The sequence below is a fragment of the Gorilla gorilla genome, chromosome 19 (assembly GCF_029281585.2).
Source record: "Gorilla gorilla gorilla isolate KB3781 chromosome 19, NHGRI_mGorGor1-v2.1_pri, whole genome shotgun sequence".
Taxonomy (NCBI): Eukaryota; Metazoa; Chordata; class Mammalia; order Primates; family Hominidae; genus Gorilla; species Gorilla gorilla.
Window position 1 is genome coordinate 27948976 of NC_073243.2, and position 17191 is coordinate 27966166.

The window sequence follows — 17191 nt, forward strand, 5'->3', positions numbered from 1 at the left end:
TGCCCTCAGCCCCTCAAACCGAGGGGAATGCGTGGGCTTCGGTCCGTCGGAAGTTTTTCTTCTCAGGGGTCCAGCTTATTTCCAAATTGCCCCGCGTGAACTGTCCCGCGGGCGCGCACGCCCTTTCGCGCAGCCTTTGCAGCCGGCTGGCGGGAGATCCCGGCCGCTTCCCTTTCGCAGGCAGAAGCCTGGCCGGGGAAGCCCCGGCTGCCCACGCCCATCCCCAGGTCCTCGGAGCTCCCAGCGGCTGCCGCAGCCCCGCGAACCACCTGCAAGCCCCGCGGCGTCGCAGCCCTTCCTTCTTTCCTCCGGGCATCCGCTCTTCAGCTCGCGCCCCTCTCCCAGATTCCCGACCCCTGGCCCTGCTCCCGCCCTCTGTGCCTCGGCGGCTGCGGGGCCCGCCGCAAAGAGTTAAGAGCCGGCTCCCGAGACGGCTTCGGCGGCTCCAGGTCCCCAGACCCCGCTCGCCGCTCCTGATTGGCTGAGCGCCTGTCAGTAGTAAAGAGTATCAGATGGCAAAGTTGGGACCTTCATAAAGGCGTGGTGGCGATTCTCCGCAATCGCCGGCAGCCTATGACATCAGACAGGAACGCCTGGGATGCCGCGCTGCTCCTGGCCAACCTCCGAGGAGGAGGAGGGTCCCGCCGGCTAAGAGTTAATTAGCCCCGCACGGCGAGGGGGGAGGCGCCAGTTTTCTGGGGACACTGGCTGCCACTGTACTCCTACCCAGGGGAGCTCACGGAGAGTTGGATGAATTCTGGGTTGTTAGCTGCGGTCAGCTGGGCTCCCGGGAGCCTGTTGCTGGTGGAGAACAGGGGGCGCCTGGCCAAGGGACCAGCGGCTTGCTGAGACTCAACATGACACTCCTGGGGTCTGAGCATTCCTTGCTGATTAGGAGCAAGTTCAGATCAGGTAGGGCTAAGGCATTTAGCATTCCTTCTTAAACTTTCCTCTTCTGCAATTCTCAACTCTAGAACTGCTTTCCAATAAATGTTTCAAAGCCTGCCAGGTCTACCTCAACTTTGTTCCCCAAAAGCACACTGTGGAAGCGAAGAGTTTTGTTTGACTTTGGGGGCCTTTCGTGTCTTCCGTTGTAAGTGCTTTGGGTGGTCGAGTGTGGTTGTTCATCTGTGAAAAGGCCAATCCTTTTATTTTATTTTATCTTATTTTCTCTGCATCTATGAATAGAAATTTTGGAGGGATACATTCAGAGGGAGCAACTTTGGAAATGAACAAATAAGGGATTTCAAGTTTGGAAGCTGCGTAGTATCGGTTATAATCGCTGAGAAGATGAACCTGATGTTGTGTGTTACGTACAGGGGTCACTTAAAATGTAGCTAATCCAAACAAATGTATTTCCCAAAAAAAGTCACTTGGGGGAAGTAAAAATAGCAAATTTGGAGCACACCAAGTATTTAAAATGACATCACTGTAGAAAAAAAAAGAAAGCCCAGTGCCACAAATATTTTTTCCCAAACCATCTGATATTTATAAATAGAGAATTTCCCCCAAAATTTCTGTGTTAGTGGCACATGGAGAAACTTCTCAAAGGACGCTGAGTGGAGGTGAGTGGAAGGGAGAGACGGGAGCTCTAACCGCTTCTCCAGAAGGGCTTGTACACGCGCCCATGGAAGGTGTCTGTGTGGGTCTCCACGTTTAGACAAAGCAGCACTTGACTTCTGAAGTTATTTTTCAGTAGCTCTGTGTATAATGTTGGTTTTAGAAAACTGGTTAACAACACACTCAACAATGTAGGACTTCTACTTAGATTGATGACTTTTAGGAGAACTCTGATGTGAACATTAGACATAACAGGTGTCAGAAAGATGCTGGCATAGGTTGCTAAGCTAAAGTTTCCTTAGCCCTTCTACATGGGGCCAACTCAGTTGTTTCACTTGGGATGGATGGTTGAAAAAGGAAAAATGTAGATGCTGGGAGGTAAGGTTCATCTGTGACTTTCTTAGATGCCCTTGGTTTTTAGATGCCTGTGGGGTCAACTGGAGATTTTCTTAGGATCTTCATTGTTGATGCAAGTTGAAAACTCAAGAGCTTAGGCGGTCACAAGCCTCACTGCCCCTGAAGCTCTGGGATGAGTCTGCCAGCCACCGGGGTCGGCAGTGGATGAAGTCCTTCCTTTCCTTTCCATGGTGAGGTGAGGCGGTGGATCTGTTAATCAGCTAGAGACCTCACCACGGCGTTGTATTCGGTCAAAACTGTAAGGCAACACTGCCACCTTTCTGAAGAAGAGAGGATGTAGATTTGTTTTCTATGAAGCTGCATTCATTTCAAATGCTTCCTTGCCAGTTTAAATGTGGAGGGTCTGGGGGTGCTGGTTTGTCTCTAAAAGGATCTGGTGATGTACTTGATAGTAGACTTGCAAAACGCTTATCAATCCCTCCTTCAGCTAAAGTGCAGTGGAGAGGGAAGACAGTTTTTGCCACACTCCCAACTTCCGTCTCAGTGGATTTGTGGAGTCCTGGTGTCTCCTAAGTAGACCCTGAAGACCCTGATCCTGGAGCTTCAGAGAACTCCAGCCTCACTTTTTTTAAAGTTGTGCAGGCTTTTGTGTCATAAGGAAAGGTAGCTTCGGGAAAACATGATATCACAGCAGAAGCAGGGATCCTTAATCCTCCCGTCATTGATAAACAGGGAATCTGGAGTTTGAGATGCAAACATTGATAGTCTCTTGACAGACAAGAGAAAAAAGCAAGTGGAATGTAAAACTTAGAAAATGTAATGTTTGAATGGTGGTTATTCTTTCTGGATGTAATTACTACTATGGCTGTGGCAGCACTGAGGTCGCGGCATGCTAACAAGAGGGCCTCTCTTTAAGAGAATGTCTTTTATTTTGTCACCAACAGGGAATAAGGGCCTTGACTTTATTTTGATTTCTCTCTCTCTCTTTCACTGTTTTCCCTTCTCTTCCATCGTCTTCTTCTCCTCCTTCTCTTTCAAAAGCAACTCAAACTGTAAACTCATAAAACTGTTTCTATCTCACTGCGAATATTTGCTTTGATAGTAGATCGTGGTATTATGTATTCCATTAAACATATTTCAAAAAATAAATGCAACAGAACCATTCTCTGATTACAGCAACAGACCCACTGTGACGGGGTTTATTTATAAGTGAGCAGATAACTGCTTTTACTCTGAAATCATCATCGATGTCAACCATGGCCGACGAACTTTCTATAAGCTGTATTTGAGTGACCTCGTGATTAAGGACAAAATTATGCTACAGCAGCAGTAAGCTCTGAAAGTTTACATGTATGAACATGTTTAGTGATATAAACTCATTTGAGAAGCCAAAGGGTGTCCTGGTTGAGTGCGTGGGTCTCGGGGGCCAGACTAGCTGGGTTTTTCATAGTGGTCTCTGCTCACTAGCTACATGACCCTGAGCGTTAGGTAAATTACATAATTCTCTGTGCCTCAACTTGCCTCACCTGAATAAAGAGGATGACTATAGGGTCATTGTGAGAATTAAATGTGAAGTAGAGAACTTCAAAAATGCCCAGGCCTTAGAAGGCTCTTACAAAACATTTTTCTATTATTAATATTGATGTGCAGTGGGACCGGCGGTTGGTCAGTTTCTCTGTCTCAGTTATTTAATCGGTAAATGTTGAGGTTGGATTAGGCAATGTCTTAGACCCCTTTGGTAACATTTTATCATTCTCTGAAAACACATAAAGATTGACTGGGAACAAGTGTAACTGTGATTGCGCTGTGTGGCAATTGTGTGTGAAGGAGAGGCAGTTTACATGAATGTAGTAATTTGTGCTGATTTTAAACTAATTGCATTTATACAGTTTTTAATCTTCTCATGTTGTTTATTCAATATCTAATCAGTGTCACTATCAACAGTTCTCCTCCATATCAATCCTTGTGTCCTACAAAACACACAGGGAGGTACGTATGTGTGCCACACACAGACACACACAGCCCTCAGACATAAAGGATCAAAAGTGGAGAGAGAGGTCCATGAATGGATGTTGCTTCTAAAGAATCATTGTGTTTCTTTTGCTTCTCTCTCTCTTTCCCACTTCCCCATCTTAAACCGCCCAAACAGAGGCAAAGTCTGGCAATTGCCATGAACTTGACCCCACCCCCACAAATATAAGCTTGTTCAGTTTAGCAAATAAAAATACAGAATGCTCAGTTCAATGTGAATTTCCAAGCAATGGTGATTACTTTTTCACTATATAGCAGTACTTGGGACATACTTTTCTCTGAAATCCAAATTTCACTAGGCCCTGTTATTCTTTTTGGCAACCCTACCTACAATCTGAGTGGTTTTTTTTGTTTGTTTGTTTGTTTTCTGAGACGGAGTCTCGCTCTGTTGCCCAGGCTGGAGTGCAGTGTCACGATCTCGGCTCACTGCAAGCTCCGCCTCCGGGGTTCACGCCATTCTCCTGCCTCAGCCTCCTGAGTAGCTGGGACTACAGGTGCCCGCTACCACGCCCGGCTAATTTTTTGTATTTTTAGTAGAGACGGGGTTTCACCATGTTGGCCAGGATGGTCTCGATCTCTTGACCAATCCGAGTGGTTTTTGATCAACACTTTCTGCTGCCCCATCCAATATCCTGTCAAGCTCTTGAGATTCTCTGGGTCCCCAAGGACTCCCCAAAATGTAAAACTTGTATTTTAGGCATGAAAGCAGAAAACTCCAGATGGGGTGGGGGTACCATGAGAATGAACCCTAGGTCCCCCAGAGTACAGCCAGCTTATGGGTGAGGAAGAACATGGGAGCTTCACCTCTGGTCTCTGGTCGTCTGGCAAGGAGGAAGATAAGCTCAGCAGGCAGGCCGGTGCTCAAGCAGCAGAGGCTCCAGAGGTTGGAGCTGTAGTTAAAAGAAGGCAAAGAACATGCAAAGCAGGTACTCAAGAGGCTGTGGCTGAACTCAGGTAGTGGGACCCACCCCACTGTGTTCTTCTACTCCAATAGACGCAGGATCAGGCCCCTGGTGCCTGTAATTGGTTGCTTGTCCTTTCAGAGAGGGCAAGGGACATCTCAGCAAGACCCTGCAGTCATCTCTCTCTGTCGTTTCTCTATTCTCCATCCTTCAGACAACCTAAAAGGATGACTGATTCCTACTTTAAGCTAAATCCTCAACATCTCTGGCACTGAATTTTCTCTCTCAGACATTGAGGTTAGCCTAAGAAGTCGGCCCCCAAGATTTTTATCATAATGGACAGTACTGAAGAAATTTTCACCATGAGCTCGAGAGAAGCCCAGACTATCTACCTTCATTGGCAATTAGTTTTCTAGTTTAGAACAAATAATTTAACCTACAAGAGTACCTTTCCCATGTTATGTAATATTTATGTATGTATATATAATTTAATTCACCTTTTTAGATCTCATTTTTACTTTCTACAAAATAGAGGGTTTTGACTGGTTTCTATTTCAAGTTGCTTTTAGCCCTAAGATTCAATACTTTTCCAAGGGAATGGCCCTAAATATTTTTGTAAATGCTTGATCAAAGCATTACATATGAGAATACAATTTAATGGACCTTAAAAAATGAACATATTTTAATTTCTACATGGAATGTAAAAGTTAAAGGAACATTTGGGGTCTGGCTCAAGCCACCTGCTTGAGACCATTCCTGTCTCCTCAAGTCCAGCTGTATTCGATTCACTCACAGCTCCCATGCCCTTCCCTCACCATCTTAATCACTATAGCAAGAACCCCAACCCCCACCTTCCCTGCCCTAGTTTTATTCATAGCTCTTATCACTATTGGACAGACTAAACCTTTTACTTGTTTATTTGCTTATTATTTGTCCATAATGGCAGAAATTATTACTTTTTTATTCGTGTTTGGTTTTTACTGTCTTTATTCTCTAGCACCTAACATAGTTTATGGGGTATTTTCCAGTCATTTCACATCATCTATGCTTGGCACAGAGAAGGAACCCGTTAAATATATGTTGAATAGATAGGTTTTATTCTTCCTCTAAAGTCTATTCAAAAACATCAAAAACAAGCAATATAGGTTTATTGTTAGATGTGTGTTTGTGTGTACTAAAACTAGAACAAAAAGGAGAGGAGTGACTATAAATACAAAAGTCAAAGTCATAGCACAGTGGGAGAGGCTAAATAAGGAGGTAGGGGTGTAGCCGAAAGGTAAGAAGCAGGTTATCCCTATTGTTCTTAGGTTAGGCAGTAGTTGTGTCCATGTGTTATTAAGCAAATTAATTAAACAAAGGTCATCTATGGCTCAATGACGATCGTGTGACAGTGTCATGAACCAAGGATTGTGATTAATTCAATTCTGTGTACCCAGGATACTTTTTAAAAAACATATAAATTATTTAAGACCAGGAAGAGTGGCATTTGTCTTTTATCTGCTACAGCATGTGACAGAAACAGTTAGCAAGATTGTGTCAAGTTGGCTTGAACCAGATTGAATGTGCTCTACTCTAATTGGATTAAATTGAAGAATAACAGAAGTGCAGGGCAGAAGCAAAATGCTCCACCCAGGGTTAGAATTTTACGTGCTTCAAAAAAGCCAAACCTGAATAGGAGATGCTAGAACAGACTGTTTTTCATTTCCTTTATTTTCATCTAATTAGCAAGGCTTCCCAAGCATCTAATGAATGGTGAACAGGTATCCCACATCTCTGTCCAGATCAAGGGGGAGGAGCCAGCAGGTGCATTTCACAGGTCTCTGCTTTCCTGGTTCCATTCCTTCTGTCTTGTGGGCCAAGTCACAGTGGGAGCCCATCTGGGACTCCGTGGTCTTGGGAATATGTTTATATTCCCAGGGCTCTCTGGGCCTCTGTTTCCATATTGGTAAAATGACTCATGGTCTTCACATCCTCATACCTCTATGAGGGAAAGATCTTTGTAGAATTATTAAGGGTTTCTTTCTGAAAAGAAAGAAATTAGTGAACCGTTATTCACTGCGTGGAAATGGATTACTGGATCTGGTGGCATGTGAGTTGCATAAGAGTTCTTGCTTATGTGTGGAGTAGTTAAAAGTTTTCATTGAACACAAATAGGATTAATAACAACAACAATGACCATTAGCCCAATAATAGTTTTGCAGCCTTATGATGTTAGTACTTTGAATTTCTATTTTATTAGGCAGATAATGCTTATATGTTTCAGAATAGCTAGTAAGTCAAGCTTTACTTAATGAGATTTGGATCATTATTCTTAGATAAAACAGAAAGAGGTGTCTAATTTTTGTTAAAATAAAATGTATCATTTATCCCCAGAAATTTAGAATAAATAAAACTGTTTTGTGACTTTTATTTTTCCAGAGCATAGCAAAATGGAGAATAATGTCTTTCTTTTCTCCTGCTGGTGAGGGAAGATAAGTTCTTTCTTTTCACTATTGGGGTACTTCTCTTATGAGTACAATCCCTCTGACTCATGGATGTTTGCTGTATTCAGCTACTTTAGATCACTAGAGAAGAAATTGAATTCAAAGTGAATCAAGCCACTGTAATATTGTAAAATGTATGTATTGGGTTCCCCTAGCTCTTACTCGGTTTGTGCAGCAATGATTAATGGATACACAGACCCTCAAACACTTAGTATGTCTTTATCAGCAATCCCTTCTGACACCTCAGTTTGAACTACTGCATTGAGTAAGTTTTCACTCCTCAACTTGTATCTCCTTCCCCTTGGCCTCTTAAGTGGTACGAAAGCATCAAATTAGTTGTTTCTCATAAAATATGGTCAAATAACTCCAGGCAATATCCTCATTTCACAGGTGATGTGAAATGACTAGAAAATACCCCATAAACTATTCTGCCTTTTCTATTTCCGGAAACACTCTCCTTAGGAAGCCAGTCTTGTTTTCTCCTGACTGGTTGGGCTGGTTTTTCAGTCCTAGGTAAAGTTCCACAAGGAACTTTCTGTTATTTATTTGAGACTTACTGCCCTGTCTGGAGCTTCTAAAAAATGATTCCAAAAAAGTTAAATCCAGAAAATGCTGTTCAACATTAATTGAACAATAGGTCAATAGTTCTTCTCAATACATTATATTTTTTGTCATTTGTGTTCTCTTTCTGTCCTTGTCCAGTTGCATAAAGATTTTTACAACATGATAATCAGAGTATATACATAAGTTTAAACTCAGCCTTTTTATCAGTTAGTATAATAGCATAAATATTTTTCAAGCGGCTACATAGCAACATAGTTTTTGCTTTAAAGACTGTATAATATTCCCCCAAGTGAGTGTATAGTAATTTACTAAATCTTTTCCACTTGTATTGGAAAATTAAGCCAGTTATAATCTTTATATTATAAATAACACTACTATGAAAATCTGTATGCATAACACTACTGTGAAATCCTTCATGTAAAGAAAGAAAATATTTTCCTCCCTTTGGATTGTTTTGTAGGCTGATCATTATTTAGAGTAAATGCCTAAGTGTGGGAATAATGGATTTGAATATTTATGAGCTGTAATGATGGCTAGTATTTTTGGAGCACTTACAACGTAACAAACTTAACTTTAGGCCTATTTCTATTTGGCGATGAATGCTTGTCCCTACTGTGTAACTAACTCAGAGTAACCTTGGGTACTTACCCAATGGTGGCTGGTATCTGATGAGCCTTTCATACCTTTTCAGTAGAGATTGAAAAGGAAAAGGAGTAACAGTTGCCTAATGCCTTTGGAAACTTCCATGTGGTCTGCTATTTAGGGACCACCTGTTACCAAATATGACTCATGCCTCATCAAAAGGGAAGAGAAGAGGACTAGGAGTTACTGAACCTATTATCTGTGGGCACCTTTATCATCTCATTTAATCCTTACAAAAATGTGATTATTCCTATCTTAGAGATGAAGAAGCTGAGGCTCAAAGATGTTAGACAACTTGGAGGCCAGGTATGAACATGTTTGTTCCACTGTCCCATGATGATTATCTTTATTATAACCTACAGCTCCTTTCCTTCTTTCCCTGCCCCACCGCATAACCATACACACATACCTGACCCAGTAGATTTAATGTGCCTCTTTCTGGGCTACAACTCCAGGCATATATCCAATTACTGCTATCGTCCTTGATTTCCTAAATAGTGATTTATCAAACTAGTTGTTTCTAGTACTTAACCTATAAATTACACATGTCATTCCTACAAAGTCCCAGGGGTTTTAATAAAACTTGACTTTTTAAACTTCAGTTTATTTGAGAAAAAAAAAATTAAGAAATTTTTGAAAGGCAACAAGAAGAAGAGATTTGCTCTAAGACATTAAACATAGTTATATAAGAAATATCTAGGAGTTAGTACCAGAAGTAAAACAGACAATTATTATCAGTGGATGAGAATTGTGTGTATGTGCATGCATACACATATATACACTTATGTATATACGCATAGATTTAACCTCTGATAACAGTGGCTGTCCAAATCTACAATAAAATATGTAATGGGTTTGTTGAGAAAATTGACTATCTCTTTGGAAATAAGTAAATTGAGATATTTTATGATATACCTTAAAATCAATTCCATATGGATTAAAGAGCTAAGGAAACCTATAAAATATTTGAAGGAAACAGAGGAGAATAATCTTTTCATCTCAGTGTAGGACAAGCCTTCCCAAGCTTATGGCCATGGACAGGTTAGAAATAAAAATGGACATATTTGGTCACTTAAACACTTTAAAACTCCACATTAAAAAATCATCAAAATAAATTTAAAATCAAACTGTAGATTGAAAAAAATACTTGGAAATATACGTGAGACAAAATTATTAAAAGGACTTATATGAACAATAAGATTTAAAGCAAACAACCTAAGGGAAAGACAATTCAAGGGGGAAAATAATCAGTCAGCACATGAAATATACTCAGCTCACTAGCGTTCAAGAAAATGCAAAGTGAAAGATCTAGATACTATTTTTTAAAAACTTCAAATTAGCAAAATTTTAAAATGTTGATAATATCGAGTATTGAATAGGCATGAAGACATAGATACACCTATCGTGTTGGTGAGCTATCCATACTGTAAAGTCTTAACAGATACAATTTTATCACAGTTTATAATGCCTAACCTAAAAAAGATAGAAACAGCATAAACATCATCTGTAAGGGAACGATTCATTAAATTACAATATATTCACAGTATAGAATACAATAAAACACAATGCAAAGCAAAAAGAAATGATAAAATTCTATATGAACTGATGTGAAAAGATCTCCAAAACAGAATTAATTTTTTAAAATTCAGGTTATAAAACAATCCGGCAACATATTTTCATTTATGTTTTTTAAAAAGTATTGGCCAGGCACGGTGGCTCACACCTGTAATCCCAGCAATTTGGGAGGCCGAGATGGGTGGATCATGAGTTCAGGGGATCGAGACCATCCTGGCTAACAGGGTGAAAACCCGTCCCTACTAAAAATACAAAAAATTAGCCCGGCACTGGTGGCGCGAGCCTGTAGTCCCAGCTACCTGGAAGGCTGAGGCAGGAGAACCGCTTGAACCCAGGAGGCGGAGGTTGCAGTGAGACGAGATCACGCCACTGCACTCCAGCCTGGGTGACAGAGCAAGACTCCGTCTCAATCAATCAATCAATCAATCAATCGTATTTATATATAAGTACACAGAAAAAAGAAGTTTCAAAGATATAAGTAGAACTGTTCGTTATGGTATCCATGGGTACAGAGAGCAACACCTTATCTTTCCTTTACCATTTGCATCTTTTAAAATAAAACTGTATTCGTATCTACATAATTTTTAAATATGCCTAAAACATAAGAAGAAATTGACATCCTAATAGTGGTGGGGGAAAAAAAAACGTATCTGTAAGTCTTTAATAAAGTAGGCAAAGATTTAAGTGAAGATTTAGAGGACGTGGACACTAAATAAAATTTGATTACATATTTTAATCCTCTCACTTGATATAGAATACAATTTTAGACTTAGCACCCTCCCCCTGTGCGTGCGCGTGCACACACACACACACACACACAGAAATGTCTTGACCATAAGACAGTAAAAAAAGAAATTTATTTTAAAAGTTAAAAAACTTTAATCCCAACAAGTTGAGAATCAAAACATACCAAAAGTGCTAAAGCACATGCATGGAAAAAAGCCTGGAAGGATCCATTCCCAAAATGATTAGTTCTGGGTGGTGAGATTATCAGTAATTTTTAAATTTTCCTATGTTCTTTCTTATATTCTTGATTACAATTATCCAGTATCTCCTATACTGAGTATTATTTGCTTTTTTTTTTTTAAGATATGGAGTGATAGGGAGTGGGTTGACAATACCATATTTGCATAGCAGCTAAATCGGGAGTTGGCTGAGGCCATGGGAGGTTTAAGTTGTTCTCAAATTCTCATTAATCCTGGGTCGTGCTCACAACTCAAACTACAACCAATGAAACTTGCTTCTCAACTAAGAGACCGAAAACCCACAACTCTGCTATTACTTTTTGTTGGAAAATCTCAATGTATATGTGGTATAGGTATGCCATCTGGCTGACTTGGCTTCAAATCCTGGCCTCCATCCTTATTGATTGTATGATATGAACTCGAGTGCATGCTTTTAAGCTCTCAACCCTCTACTTTCCTATGCGTGAATGTGGAAACAAGAATGCCTCCTTCAATGGAAATTTTTGAGGTTTTAGTGGAAAAGCATATAAAAAGTGCTTGACATAGTGCAGGGATGTGCTGATGTACTCAATAAATGGTAGCTATCTTATTCACACATGAATATTAATTATACTTTAATTCACACTATGCAGCCATAAAAAAGAACGAGATCATGTCCTTTGCAGGGACATGGTTGGAGCTGGAGGCCATTATCTTTAGCAAACTAATGCAAGAACAGAAAACCAGATACCACATGTTCTCACTTACAAGTGGGAGCTCAGTGATGAGAACACATGGACCCATAGAGGGGAGCAACACATACTGGGGCCTGTCGGAGGGTGGAGGATGGGAGGAGGGAGCAGATCAGGAAAAATAACTAATGGGTATTAGGCTCAATACCTGAGTGATGAAATAATCTGTACAACAAACCCCCATGACACACGTTTACCTGGGTAACAAACCTGCACATCCTGCACATGTGCCCCTAAACTTAAAATAAAAGTTAAAAAAAAGTATATAGGCCGGGCACAGTGGCTCACACCTGTAATCCCAGCACTTTGGGAGGCCAAGATGGGCGGATCACGAGGTCAGGAGATCAAGACCATCCTGGCTAACACGGTGAAACCCTGTCTCTACTAAAAATACAAAAAATTAGCCGGGCATGGTGGCGGGCACCTGTAGTCCCAGCTACTAGGGAAGCTGAGGCAGGAGAATGGTGTGAACCCAGGAGGCTGAGCTTGCAGTGAGCCAAGATCACGCCACTGTACTCCAGCCTGGGCAACAGAGTGAGACTCTGTCTCAAAAAAAAAAAAATGTATATTAATTCTCATATCAATGTTTATATCAATATGCTTTGATATGTTAATTTACAATTATTTATGTTATTATAAGATATCATATTGATTCTAAATTCACAATGACCAGCCTCTCATGAATTTCTCTTAAGATTCGCTGCTATTATCATTTCTCTTTCTTTTTTTGTTTTTTTTTTTTGAGGTGGAGTCTCACTCTGTCCCCAGGCTGGAGTGCAGTGGCACCATCTTGGCTCACTGCAACCTCCGCCTCCCAGGTTCCAGCGATTCTCCTGCCTCAGCCTCTCGAGTAGCTGGGACTGCAGGCGTGCACCACCACGCCTGGCTAATTTTTGTATTTTTAGTAGAGATGGGGTTTCACCATGTTGGCCTGGATGGTCTCGATCTCCTGACCTCGTGATTTGCCCGCCTCAGCCTCCCAAAGTGCTGGGATTACAGGTGTAAGCCACCACGCCCAGCCTATCATTTCTTTTTACCCCAGATTGTGCTTGAGAGTTATGAAGATAATTATTGTCATTATATAACTTATACTGTATTTTGCAAAGTGTTTTATATATCTATTATCAGTCTTTTCCTTTCAAAAAAAAAAACTGAAAAGGCATAATAATTAAACTTATTCTCCGGTGAGGTGTGGTTTTTATTCTGGATCTGGTCTTTTGATGCCTCTGAAGACAGTGCCAAGCCTTGTCTGGGTCTCAGCAAGATCATTACATGCTATGAGGACCAGCAACGGCTCATGGCTGAGCCCAGATCCTCTTCTCTTATACTTGAGAATGCTGTTCTGTCTAAATATAAAACCAAAGAGAGAGAGAGAGAGAGAACAAAGTTTTGAGGATAGACAGCTGGAGGCAGTCTGCCAAATTATAGCACCTCTTGTTTCTTTGATGTATTCAACTCTCTCCCCCACCAAAAAAGATCATATTCATTAATATTTTTATTTTTTTGTTTTATTATTATTATTATTATTATTATTATTTGAGATGGAGTCTCACTCTGTTGCCCAGGCTGGAGTGCAGTGGCGCGATCTCGGCTCACTGCAAGCTCCACCTCCCGAGTTCATGGCATTCTCTTGCCTCAGCCTCCCAAGTAGCTGGGACTATAGGTGCCTGCCACCACACCTGGCTAATTTTTTGTATTTTTTTTAGTAGAGATGGGGTTTCACTGTGTTAGCCAGGATGGTCTCAGTCTCCTGACCTCGTGATATTTTTCTACCAATTCTGTGAGATTACGAGTTTGATTGTACAGATGAGGTTACTGAGTTTCCAGAAACATTAAGAAATTGGCTCAAGGTCACCCAGCAGATTCAGACCTAGAACTCTTGTCTCGGGGCTTGCAAAACCAAATTTACCACATGGTCCCCCAGAGAAATGCGCAGCCCAAGGGAACATGGTCTTTTCAGATAGGCAGATGCCTGGCATTTAACCTATTTCCTCTCTCAACCTAACAGTCCGTCTGCTTAAAGCTTTTTTTTTTAATTTTATTTTTTATTTTAACATGGTAGCCATCTGCACTGGCTTCAAGATTGAAAGAATTAGATGAGAAGGAGAGATGGAAATTCAGCAAATGTAACTCAGGATTGGCTGGGAGAGGAGGACAGAATGAGGCATAGGGATAGCAGAGGAATCCTTGGCTTAGTAGAAATGCAGCCTTCACAAAGGATTGTGTTCTTAACACATAGATTAGAGCATGACACTACAGAATGTCCCAGAGACAGAAAGTATTCTCAAGCATCATGTTTGGTTGTTTCAAAACCTTGTGTCTAACAGTAGAGCCAGGATTATTTTCTAACATTTAAAGAATGGTTAATATACCTACATTTATATATATGTATATGCATATGTTTGTATATGATATATAACATATATATAGTATGAGAGAGGTAAAGATTATCTTTGAGGATGCTCTTTGCAACGGTATATGTGCTACAGTAAAACCGAGGGAAAAACTGGAGATGCTTAACAAAAAGAAAATATTTAAATACATAAAAAATGGGATTTAACATGCACTTTAAATATCGTGTTTTCAAAGGATCGTGAGATGCAAAGATGTTTACAATGCAAGAAGGAGGTTTCAGAATTGCATATGATATAGTCCCAATTCTTGAGAAATTGTAGGGTAGGTACCTTTTTATATCCATGTTCAGGTATATGAATCAGAAGAAAAAAGGCAAAGTATTAGCAGATGCTGCTTATCTCTGCAGACTTGAATTCCTATTAATTTTGCCTTTCATCCTGAAACTTTTATACATTTTTCAAATTTTCTATAATGAACACGCACTTGTTTTATAGTCAGAAAAGGCAATACATGCTTTAAATGCTATAATAGAATAGTATATATCACAAGCTTAACTTAGGCTCTCAAAAGAACGTAAACCTGTATTCAAGAACCACAGCCCCATGGAATAAAGACTCTCCTCTTAATTTTAGAAGAACTTCTTTGCCTCATAAAATACACCCTTTCTTCCAAACTCTAATTCCCCTTTATATCGAACTCTTATTCAGCTACTTAGTGGATGCCCACGGTTAACCTCATTAATCTTCATGTGGTAATTTATTAGGGATAAAGGGCTCTTAATTTGACCACTATAATTACCCTAGAGGTGAGTATAATGACGTCTGTCTTACAGGGATGGGAAACTAAGGTATAGAAACGGGAATGACCTGCCCGAATTTACACATACAGCATGGTGAAGCACTTGAACTCAGATCTCCTGGCACCCAATCTTGTGGCCTCTCTCGATGAACAAGCGAACACAAGAAGGCGTAAATCTGAGTCCCTTTGTCTCAGGCATCTCTGCAGCAATAGCTTTCAAGGAACGCGGGTCAAATGGCAGGTCCTTTTCCCGGAGGCCCCTCCCACCGGCCCCGGGCGTGTGTGCGCGCTGTCTGCTTAATTCACTCATGGCTCTGTGCCACAGAATACATAAACAAGTGGGGAAAGCCTCAGAGAGGAATCTTGGTGCCCAGATGGAGCAATTTGTCTTCTGAAATTATTGTTTGAAATTGTTTATGTCAGTTGCCGAGTTTCTGTTCTGTACTTCAGGGACCTGTTTGCGATGGAAGGAAAAGTTCCCCGCGGCTAAACAGCCATGCTAGTTGAACACTTGTAGTGACAGTGTTGTCAGCTGCTTCCCAGTCCTCCCTGACTTGGAGAGGGTTTTGATGAGGTTCCCTACACCCCAATAGAGCACCCCAGGAACTATCTGATGCTCACATGCCTGCTGCGTGTGCTAATTTAATCCTTACAGCAATCCTGTAAGGAGGTACTGTTGTTACGTCCTCCCATCCATAGAAGAAGAAACCAAGCCTCCAGCGCTGAAGGAGCTATCACAAAATCCCATGCTTTGTAAATGGAAAAGCTGGGACTTGATCTCATGCACCTTTGGATTCTAAGTCCATGCTTGTGACTGCTACCCTGTACTGCTTCGCACAAGTATCCGAACCAGTCAGAGCTGGCTTGAGCCATCTGACTTTGCCACCCCATCCTCCCGGTGAGCATGTGAATTGTGGATTCTGCCCTCTTAGTGACATCGTAAGGCATTTCCACTTGAGGTTTTTCTTCCCTATTCCTCTAGTGTCTTGAGTTATTTTAACATGAAAGCCTCAAGCTCACAAACCTGGCAGCTTTGTGAGTGAGAGAGAATTCCTTTTGAGGCATGAATTAGTCTTCTTCAAATGTTTTGACAAACTCAGAGTGTGGTGCTTAGGGAAAGAATAGCTTCGCAGTGTTCGTGTGAACAGACATCTTTCTAAAACAACTTGAGCCCATGCGTGAGGCTCAATCATTGAAATCACTGCATGGTAATTCTGAGACCGAGCCTTTTGGCTTTCAGTATTCTCTTGGTTTTGACTCGCCAAGTGCCCAGCACTAGATGCTGGCCTGAATTCATATCTCTTAATCTCCCTAAAGGAAGCAGAGCCGGGACATCCCTTAGGATGAAGAAAGAACAGCGTGTACCTGGTCTCAGCCCTCGCTGCTTGAGTGCTCTCCTGTAAGAGTCACTGAGGCCAGGCCAGCCCAGCACCCCCCAGAGCTCACCTTGTTCCTTGAGACCATCGAGGGCTACCTCAGTGACCTGATCATCATTTTCACCTCGTCCTCTCTGAGTACTCCCTGCAGTAGATGAGCAGACAGTCAGGCCTATGTTATTCTTGGTCAGTGAATACAACAGATAACAGCATGCAGGGCAACATTTGGCTAGGGAACAGTTATCATTGGTACCTGGAATCAGAAGGCAAGGAGCAAATTGAGCTCAGGCATTAGCACTCCACACAAAAATCATCCCTGGCTGTCAGCCTTGTTTGGGAAATGTGGCCAGGATTGGGGCAAGACCGACGCAGATAACCAGGTCTCTCGTTTCACCTTCTCCAAGCATTCTGTCAGCCACCCTCTTCTCTTTACCGGGAAATTCGATGCTTCTGTACCCCAAAGAGGAACATGTCAGACCCACAGATGACACGGGCCACTGGTGGGGAACAGTGGCTTTGTCCTAGAGTCAGATAATGCCAGGCAAAGGAAAGAATTTGGTGGGTGAACCATGCATAGGAAGAGCAGAGGAGAGTTGTACATATGATGTGTGCCACACAGTATCAGCTTCCAGCTCTGGAGGAGACCAGAAGCCTCTGATGGTGGTCCTGCTTGTTACTTTCTAGGAAGTTATTCATTTATCAGCCAATAGCTTTCCCAAAGACCTATGCCTGGTAGTGTCCTTGAAGGCAATAATGTCAAGGTCAAAGATTACATATAAGGATGCGTCCAGCTAAACCTAGGGTAGGATTCAACAGAAAAGGGAAGGTAAAAGACTAAATTATAAACAGGTA

The 17191-nt window shown here is 41.4% G+C and overlaps 1 protein-coding gene and 1 long non-coding RNA gene across 2 annotated transcripts in view; one reads left to right on the forward strand and one right to left on the reverse strand.

Annotated features, from left to right (window-relative positions):
• The first annotated feature begins 558 nt into the window (after positions 1 to 558).
• Positions 559 to 17191, forward strand: part of MYOCD (myocardin) — a 100162-nt gene continuing 83529 nt past the window's right edge. Inside the window, exon 1 of the mRNA XM_019013327.4 lies at positions 559 to 912. Coding sequence (XP_018868872.2) covers positions 858 to 912 — 55 coding nt within the window. The 5' untranslated portion in view covers positions 559 to 857. The remainder of the gene's footprint in view (positions 913 to 17191) is intronic.
• Positions 6543 to 16573, reverse strand: LOC134757589 (uncharacterized). Its single transcript, XR_010131716.1, has 2 exons — positions 16410 to 16573; positions 6543 to 6872 (listed from the first exon to the last, which is right to left on the reverse strand). It is a non-coding gene; the product is annotated as an uncharacterized lncRNA (long non-coding RNA).